Source organism: Anneissia japonica, unplaced genomic scaffold (assembly GCF_011630105.1).
Source record: "Anneissia japonica isolate Jap-2015-1 unplaced genomic scaffold, ASM1163010v1 scaffold287990_len610157_cov183, whole genome shotgun sequence".
Taxonomy (NCBI): Eukaryota; Metazoa; Echinodermata; class Crinoidea; order Comatulida; family Comatulidae; genus Anneissia; species Anneissia japonica.
In genome coordinates this window covers 184,163-194,255 of record NW_022743371.1, presented here as the reverse complement: position 1 = coordinate 194,255, position 10,093 = coordinate 184,163, and the positions used below count along the sequence as shown (strand labels likewise).

General features: G+C 33.5%; 2 protein-coding genes across 2 annotated transcripts in view; both read right to left on the bottom strand.

The window, feature by feature from the left end:
- Nucleotides 1–4,291, bottom strand: part of LOC117119461 — an 8,425-nt gene extending 4,134 nt beyond the window's left edge. The window contains exons 1-4 of the mRNA XM_033264295.1: nt 3,939–4,291; nt 2,651–2,776; nt 1,303–1,497; nt 478–511 (exon numbers count right to left, since the gene is read on the bottom strand). Of these exons, the coding sequence (XP_033120186.1) occupies nt 478–511; nt 1,303–1,497; nt 2,651–2,776; nt 3,939–4,134 (551 nt within the window). The 5' untranslated portion in view covers nt 4,135–4,291. The remainder of the gene's footprint in view (nt 1–477; nt 512–1,302; nt 1,498–2,650; nt 2,777–3,938) is intronic.
- A 1,831-nt stretch (nt 4,292–6,122) lies between these two features.
- Nucleotides 6,123–10,020, bottom strand: LOC117119456. Its single transcript, XM_033264289.1, has 2 exons — nt 10,006–10,020; nt 6,123–8,720 (listed from the first exon to the last, which is right to left on the bottom strand). The coding sequence occupies exon 2, from the start codon at nt 8,688–8,690 to the stop codon at nt 6,432–6,434; it is 2,259 nt and encodes a 752-aa protein (XP_033120180.1). The 5' UTR covers nt 8,691–8,720; nt 10,006–10,020; the 3' UTR covers nt 6,123–6,431.
- Between the last annotated feature and the right edge of the window lie 73 nt (nt 10,021–10,093).

Below are 10,093 nucleotides of genomic sequence, written 5' to 3'. Positions count from 1 at the left end.
ATATAACTGAAATAAACTATCGCAAGTATTACAAGCAGCAAATCCAAGATGGTCGATAGGAAACAGCTACTACTTTCTCACTTTTGCCAAGTAGACACATTGAAAGCAAATAAAAGAAGCACTAAACTAGATTCATGCAATATGTATCCCCAACTACAAACGATCGAAAGAGGAATTTTACTGATGTGATTGCCAGATTTCCGTACATTTCGTAAAATAAAAAAAAATTTTAAAAAAATTGAGGAAGAGAAAATGGATGCGCGAGAAGACGAGAAACTAATAATTTATCCTATTTGGCCTTAATTAAGCAAATACATTGAATTGTATTTGCCATTGAATAGCTCAACAATCACAATACGTCACAACGTATACTTCTGATGATGACATAATTAATTTCAAAATATTGATTCCCGACAGGATGGCGTGCATTTCGATGCTTGGAGTATGTATTATGCTATCTTCACAGCTTATACTTACGCGTAAACAAGACCGGCGGGTGCCAAGAAGCATGCTATAAGAAAAAGGGTTTTTTACTTGATTATTAACTTGTATTGTGGGGATGGGAGGCAATCATAATTATCATCATCACTTATCACCATCCTCCTCATCATTGTCGTAATTATATTCCTAGTTATGATTATTATTATTATTATTATTATTATTAATTTTTGCAATTTTATTATTTACAATCTTATTATAAAAAAAATATCATTAAGATGAAACGAATATACTTGCTTGCCCATCTGTTATTGCCCTTCAGACTTTGGGGGCCAGAATATATGTGGGATGGCCTACATATTTCACCCAAGCACTTTGCAATTTACGAAACGTTAGCGACAGAATTATGCAAGTCCGACATCCCAAGGATTTGTTATTTCACATATTGCTCGGGTATTATATGCCAGTTATTTTTTATCCATTAAACTTATTGATGTGGTCACGGTACGATGTACAATACTTAAATATCCCTAGTAGAAGCGTGCAGGGTAGCGTGTGTACAATCGGAAGGTCGGGGATTCGAGACCATTGCTCGCACACTGTTTGTGTCCTTGGGCAAAACACTTTATCTGCATTTGTCTCTCTTTACCCAGGAATATAAGTACCTGGTAGGAGGTGAATGATTCGAATGAAATTAGTAGTGCTGATTACACGCATTGTTACTCCCCAGGGAGCAGAGGACGTTGCACGTTGTGTGTGATTGATTCTGTATCCATTGACAAGGGAAAAAAGTGCCTTGAGCAACTTATGTGCGCTATATAAATCCTATACTGTACAATAAATAAATAAATACCTCATTCTCACCTATAGCATCATTGATATTCGGCATACTATTGCTATCGCCCCAGAACATTGCAATGAGTGGTGAGCGTATGAAGAGGATCAATGGGCAGAAAGCCAGTGACATGATGGCCGGTAGAGCAATGAGCACAAGAGCGAGTGGCTGGTTGTAGTGTCTCCGCAAACCATCCATAGCATCGTAATCAGAAGCAGATAGAACTAATGAAAAAAAAGTAAAGAATGTTTTTTACGTATTATTTCGTTTTTGATGATGTCATGTTCTGCTACTCTATCTACTATTGATATTTATATCGTCATACACTTTTTTTTTTTTTTATAAGAACACATTTTATAAGAGCACTGAGTCTGAAATGTTTGAATGCTTACAAATTCAGAACAAAATAAGAACAAATTGAGGCGGCGGTAAAACGTCAAATGAGGTTTTTTACAGTAGGTGTCCCTGTCATTTGGGGTCATTTTTACCGGGCCTTTTTTCTGGGGCTACTTTTTTAGTGCCTTTTTTATGGGGGAATTTCTTTCAGGGCCATCTACATTCCAGTACAGTAAGTATACTGCTCGACAACAATAATTTCTATGTTTGAAAAATGTGTAAAGTAAGAACAAAATATATTTTGAGCCTGAAATCGGCTAAAAATAAGAACACTGAGCCTGAGCAAAATTTTACTGGTTCTTCTGAAAAAAAAGTGTAGGCCAACTTGTGTCTATACAACAATAATATACTGTAATTGACATATTTGCCAGTCACCATTGTATCGTTTTGTTTGTGCAGCTGTGATGCACTGATGCTTTGTTTATTTAATTATCTGAACGATTGAAATGTTAATTGATCGATTGTAATGTCCCTTGATTGACTGATTGATTGAATTATTGGTTTATTTATTGATCAATCGATTTAATTGATAACTTAATAATTTAATTATTGTAATCACATTAAATGCGTTAATAGTTATTAACTGAAATGTCGAATAAATTGATTGATTGATTGATTGGTTGGTTGATTTATTGATCAATCAATCGATTAATTGATTAAACTAATAACTTATTAATTAAAACATTATCATATTTTGGGCTTTAATTGTTTATTGAGTGAACTGTTGATTGATTGGTTAGTAGGTTTGTAGACAGATTGATTTATACATCGATTGGTCGATTTATTGACCGATTAAATTGTTGGTTTGTTATTAGTTGATTGATTGGTCGAGATGATAGATTAATCGATTGATTGATTGATATATTGACTGATTGATTGACTGATTGATTGATCGATCGCTATCATCTTAAAGACGTAGTTGTCCATTCCAAATGTCGTTAAATTGTACTAATCACCACATCCATCAATGCTTTGACTTACAGCCTAAACGTCTTATGTTATCCACAAATAAGTTATTTCCTACGTTCAGATTCTTCTCTTCTCGCTGTCGCTCTTTTCGCAATTTATATTGACTGATCTTAGCCCCAACCATCAAGAACAGCAGAGCTGATAACAAAAGAAAAACATTACTGAATAATAATGGTAATGATAATACAGCATATGTACCGGCCTTACGTATTCCGCTTTTAATAAACCCCCTCGATTAACCGCCCCCCCCCCCCTCTAGAACCTTATTTGGAACAAACGCATCCCTCGAATAAAGGCCCGGATACGTTGATTTCCTCAAATTAACACCCCCTAAATGACTGTAAACACATCTAATGGAAGCAACATCATTTTCTACACATTCTATTAATGTTCTACTCCAGTAGAATTACGTCATTCCTAACTTGGTTTGGATCAATAAGTCTCCAATGATCACGCAACAACACATTTTGACGGAAATTACGTGTTGCAGTTCCACATTTACGATGAAATTAAGGGGCGTTTATTTGAGTATATACGTATCCATTTTACAATATAAATAAATAAATAAACGCTTCATTCGAATGAACGCCACCCAAAAACCTTTCTCAACAATAAACGCACAGAAGCGTTTATTAGAATAAAGACGGTATATAAACAATAAAAATAATGATGATAATAATAATAATAATAATAATAATATTAATGATAATAATAATGATATTAATAGCAATGATAATACTATTAATAGTGATGATGATGATGATGATGATGATGATGATGATGATGATCATACGGTATAATGATAATAAGAGTAAACAAAAATGCTACTGCTACGACAATAACATTAATAATAATAACAAAAATATAATATTTTTTAGATGATTAATTTAACCGTGTTTGATAGGCAAGGTAGGCCTAATCTACATTTTCGTGATATGGTAGGCCTAAATAAAAACTACTAGTAATAATGTTAACATAACTATATAATAAAATAGGGCCTAACTAATAATAATAATAATAATAATAATAATTGTTATTATTATTATTATTATTATTGTTATTAATATTATTATTATTAATATAATAATAGTAATAATAATAATAATAATTATTATTATTATTATTACTATTATTATATTAAAAATAATAATAATAATAATAATTATTATTATTATTATTATTATTATTATTATATATTTATTTACTAATTATTATTATTATATATTTATTTACTAATTATTATTATTATTATTATTATTTATTATTATTATTAATATATAATTATAGTAATACTACTTACCACTTATTACGACAAATATCAAGCTCAGAGGTGGGATCAGTATTGCCGCCGGTGGAATATCTTCTGATTCTGGTTCGGCTTCGGTAAATGAATCAGAAAAATCCGTCTCTGCTTCGGCCTTTGGCTCTACAGCAGCCCCAGCCTCTGTGACACCTGATTCCGCTTCAGGCTCTACAAAAACAGTTACCTCTGACATTCTCGGTAAAGTAGGCCTATAAGTTGTATTTAGTACTCAACGATCTCAGCAATGTATCAAACAAAAGGCAGATTCGAATGATACGATCAGAAAACTTAAAACTGTTTTTGAAATGGCACTGCAATTATTATCAGCGATGTGAGTGACGTTCAACCAATTACTAATGCATTTCTAATTGTGGCTATTAAAATGAATCGAAGCACTTGTGATTTTCATTGGGAAGGCCATCACCACAAATTAATATACGAGATATCGATCTAAATTATAAATCGATACATTTTATGTTATGGAATTATAAGAACAATGGCAGAGGGCTGTGCCTAAAACCAATGTGATGTTTTGGAGGCTGAATAATGTCTAGGATGAAGCTATAACGGGCAATGTTTAAAATTAATTGAATATTAAACATAATAATTATTATAAATCATTTTATTTTATCAATGATCTTATTATTTATCGTGAGTTTATTATTTTTCGATTAGCATTTTCTAAGAATTATGCAGTTAACGATTGCTTTGTTCGTTATAATAAAAATAGGCCTAAACCACATATGGTTGCTTCTATGCACTGAACAAAAAGAAACATAACCATCAACATCGTCATCATCATCATTATTATTACTATTTAATATTATTATAAAATTGCATTTATTATTATTAGGCCTATTATTATTATTATTATTACTATTATTATCAATTTTACTATTATTATTGTTATTATTAATATTAAGATTATTATGGTTGTTGTTGTTCTTCTCTTATTATTATTCTTTTCTCCTTCTGCTTTTTGTTTAGAATCAGTTAATACATTTTTTCTGAGCCCGGTGTGCTCTCAATGCCGAGCGATAATCGGCGTCCAAGTTTACTCCTTTGATATATCGCCAGACCATGGCATCAACACCACATGGCGACGTTAGGCTCTTAAAAAACATAATTTGAATCAATTATAAAACACACCTGGTGGTCCAGTACTCTATGTACCGTATGAGTCGACTTCTTAATTTTCCAAAGTTAAAATATGCACAGTACAGAAGAGATTAGAGGATTATTAAAATGGAGGCCTACTTTAAAGTTCATGGTTTTAACGGTCAGCGTATCTGGATTTAATATACAGTACAGTACTCCGAAACAGAGCTGTATTGACTTGACCCCTATTTGACATTTTCCAAACCTACCGGAAGTGAATCAAATTTGAGTTTTGACGCCCGTTTTTACAATCTGATATCCAATGTCTGTCTCTTATACACATCTAGATGTGTATAAGAGACAGGCGATAATCGGCGTCCAAGTTTACTCCTTTGATATATCGCCAGACCATGGCATCAACACCACATGGCGACGTTAGGCTCTTAAAAAACATAATTTGAGTTCATGGTTTTAACCGTCAGCGTTAATGAGGTTAATGCTAATAATTGCGTCACAGCCATCTAAAATGAAGGATGCACAGTATGTTTAAATCTTAACAGCCAAATGGATTAATATGAGTTAAAAATGTCAGATAATTGATAAGCCTATATGACTTCCCGTCTCTGCATTCCACCGCCGATGCTCACAAATCAATGATATAAATTGGAAGAACGTGCATAAATTTATGCCAAATTATCAAAATTACCCAGCGCAAAACCGTTTTATTTATTGCGCATTATCAACTATATAATTGCACAATAATGACGCGATCAATCGCCAATACAGATAATAATGATCCTAGTGTTGTTGCACAGTGACAGTGGACATCATTTATATTTCTTTATCCTTTTTTTTTTCTCTTTTTTTTTCGGTGAATAATGTTCTTGCATATATAATATATAATAACATACAATATATATATGTATATATATATATGTATATATATGTATATATGTAATAATGTATAAATCAAATAGATAATAATACATATTATATTCCTATATTTGAGCACTGTATTATTATCTGTTTGATTACCGTTTGTGTGGATAGGTAGACAGATAAATATAAACAGGCGCCTATACATGTAGGCCTACTACGTCTTATCCGATTATGTTTTTTTTAATTGGCTCATTATCATCTTACTTATTTTTACATAAATCTAATACCAATAGTCTTGAAATTTATTTAAAATTCAATACTCCCTCCTACTATGCCTACATATATATAAAACCGTTTCTTGTTTATGTAAACTCTGTTATAGGTTTATTGTAGGCCATAAGAAACACTATAATTGTCATCTGAAATGCATTCCTCTCATTTTACAGTCGGGGTAAAATAATTTAGCCTATATAAGCTTCAAGCGCTGAAGCCAATAACTGAGCCGGCTACTAATTAGGAGTTCAGATGTCTTACAATGTCATGGAACCAGGATGCAAACACTGTAGAGTCCATTTGATTAATCTGCTCGTCCAGGTGTTTGCATAAAATTAAATTAAAGTGTTGGTCTATGGATAATCCTGTTCCATGAGAGTCAGCAATATCAAGCATCCCAGGTCTCGATAGGCTTGTGTGAACGTCATTCATCAGACGGTATATCATCGGCGAAAAAATGCTCAGAAAATCTGCATTTTCGGGGAGAAAAATCATTGAAATTTTATTTCTCATATGTGAATCATAACTAAGCTTGTTCCTCGACCATCTGTCAAATATGAAGAAGTTTTCGTCAAGAACATTTAGCTTAGAAGCAACCGCTGCTAGAAATTCTTTTAGAGAGTGGTCACTAAATTTTCCTAGCTGAATCTTATGATGTAGATGGCCCTGGCGTGGTGTTGCGGCAATTACCACGTGTATCTGAGGGTAGACGACTTTCTGTTGACTATTTTCTGATTCGATAGAAAACAACAATTCTGTAATATATATACAATGGCCGTTTAAACCTTGTCGTAAAAACCATTCACAGTAGTGAATTTTTTGTTCATTTGCGTCAATTGTACTTTGATCTTCTTGTTGACACCCGTGATATAGAAATACCTTCTCCCCGTGTCTAGTTTTAAGTCTTCTCTCTACATTTCCGCTATGTTCATGGGTCCCATCTAAATATCGCACTAGATTGTTGAACAAGAGTCCTTCACTGCTATCAACATTACCTTTCTTATCTTTCTTGCAGCCTGCTAACATCCATTTTTTTCGGAGTCTGTATCTGCGAACAATGCTACCTGCTGTTGATCTATTAATACCACATTCATCAGCAATAGTTACGTAGTGTTTGGAATTTTCTTCGAACGCTTTGATGAGTTTCTTTCGAATGTGAAGTGGTACTCGTGCTCGCCGACTCTGAACATTAGTGTTGTGTTGAGAGTGTGTTTCTTCATGCGACAACGTAAAGCTATCCATGGGCACATGTATTGCTTCATTTGATGTTTGTAGACTAGCATTTAGTTTCAAATTGTCGGATGTTCCAGCCGATTCCACATTGCAGGATGTTCCATTAGGCTCTATAGAATTTGGTGTTGCTGTATGTGCCACATAGTTTGATATTTCGGAAGGTTCAACATTGATGTATGAATGATCCACAATGTTGGAATTCTCAGTAGTTTCCATATTGCTAAATGTTTCAGTAGGTTCAAATGGATTCATATTATTGGGTTTTTCAAAATGTTTAACAGTGTTTAATGTTTCTGTATGTTCCAAATTGTTATATGTAGATTCAATATTGCTGGATGTTTCAGTAGATTCGATATTCTTGAATGCCACAAAAGGTTCCACATTGTTGAATGTTCCAGCAGATTTCAAATTGTTGGATGTTCCTGTTAGGTCATTGTTATATGTTCTAGTAGGTTCCAAATTGTTGGATGTTTCAGTAGGGTCAACATTGTTAAATGTTCCAGCAGGTTCTAAGTTGTTGGATGTTCCAGAAAGATCAACATTGTTCAGTGTTAAAGTAGGATCCAAATTGTTGGATGTTCCAGTAGGCTTGTTCAATGCTTTAGCATGTTCCGAATAGTTGGATGTTCCAGTAGGGTCCACATTAATTAATGTTCCAGTAGATTCAGAATTGTTGAACGTTCCAGCATGGTCAACATAGTTCAATGCTCCAGTCGATTCCAAATTGTTGTATGTTCCAGTATGGTCAACACTATTCAGTGTTCCAGTAGGTTCTAAATTGTTGGATGTTTCTGTAGTGTCAACAGTGTTGAACGTTCCAGTAGGTTCCAAATTGTTGGATGTTACTGTAGGGTTCACATTGTTGCACTTTCCAATAGGTTCTACATTGTTCCATATTCCAGTAGGTGCCACATTTATATCACTTCTGGGCTTCGTTAGATCAAGAGGTGAATTTATAGCACTGGTTAGTTCCGATAACGGTGTCGTGGTGGACTTTCTTTGAAGTGCTGTCTGAGCATGTAACTCATCCGGTGCTGTAAAACTGCATGGTAACTTGGTTCGTGTGTCTTTATCTGGTATTCCATATGTTGAACTATCAATCATGATATTTTTTCTGTCATCATTATGTAACGAATGCCCGATTTTATCCAAATGATGGCTTACATTTTCGTTTTTTAATTCATAACAGGTACACATATGAATCTCAGCTTCGTTGACTTCAATGATCGTCTTAAAGCTAAGGTCCAAAGGATCCATGTTTATCATGAAGCCTAAACGCAATTGAATGATTGCATGCTGTAACACAACCAGGCGAGATTGAAAAGATTTCGAAAGTTCTTAGAATTTCTTTGGTAATTGTATGAAGTTATTGACCGTATCTTATTATATTGTTCTTGTGAAGGTTGTTCTGGATACAATAAGTAAAATCCCCAACAATTTACCAATTTTTAAGCTTCAATACTTTTATGTCCACAAAGTATCAAAAAAGCCTTGGCATAACAAGTACAACAGTAAATATACGATTATAATAGGCCTATAACATTATTTAAATTCAAAGTATCGTGTTACAACGGTGTTGATCTGGATCTGGATTTAATATACAGTACAGTACTCCGAAACAGAGCTGTATTGACTTGACCCCTATTTGACATTTTCCAAACCTACCGGAAGTGAATCAAATTTGAGTTTTGACGCCCGTTTTTACAATCTGATATCCAATGTTGTGTGGTAATTTGTTCCAAATTGGCATCCACGGGAAGAATCTATATTGGCATAAATCGATGTTTTAACTGGTGTTGCATGTAAGAATTTGTGTTATCTCCTTGAGTATAAGACTGCAAGATTAACTTTATTTGAAAAATTATTTTAAATTTCTTTCTAATCTTCATTTTTTCTGCGTTTATGCCTATACTGATTTTATAATATTGTATTTATTTTTCATTTTCTCTTTTGTAACACGATATTATTTTCTAAAACCATTTATTTAAATTTTTTTCACATATGTAATTTACTCTACTTTTAGGTGAAACCATTGGTAAATTAATAATTTTTCAACTGATTAATTGGTAATTCCAGGGCCCTGAGTATCAAATGTGTAGGCCTAAAAAAACAACAAAGATATGCCATAGGTGTGCATTACTAAATCTACTGAAAATGGAATTAATGCATTAGAAACTTTAATTATAGTTTACGACCTTGGATGGGAAGAAAAGAACAATGGGTGTTGACGGCGATGAAAGAAATCATTGAAAAGAATGACCGGATGATTGGTTTTCAAGATGAGGGCCAGCCAAACTAAAGATTGTGAGAATTAGAATCAAAACAAGGCTCCATGCATACCGCTAGCATTCCTCCAAACTTATAAAATTTGAGTAAGCTATGTATCTAACATGGACATCGACTGTAACGTTAAATTCCACGCAGGAAAAAATAAAAAGAGTTCAAAGGGTAACAAACGGAGATGGTTTCGGCTGAACCTGTTCAGTTTATTTATTTATTTTTTATTTATTTGAACATACACCTTTGAATCGGTGGCACTCAATATCAATGGTGCGTTCGTACAAACATAAAATGTCATTACCTTGCTTGCCTTGACGGTCCGCAACTGGAACTAATAGCTCCATGATTCTTCTCCTCTGAACCAAATCCCACACCCATTGTACTTACTA

Excerpts from the sequence above, each read along its gene's own strand:
- LOC117119456 (XM_033264289.1), bottom strand. The coding sequence starts at position 8,690 with ATGATAAACATGGATCCTTTGGACCTTAGCTTTAAGACGATCATTGAA.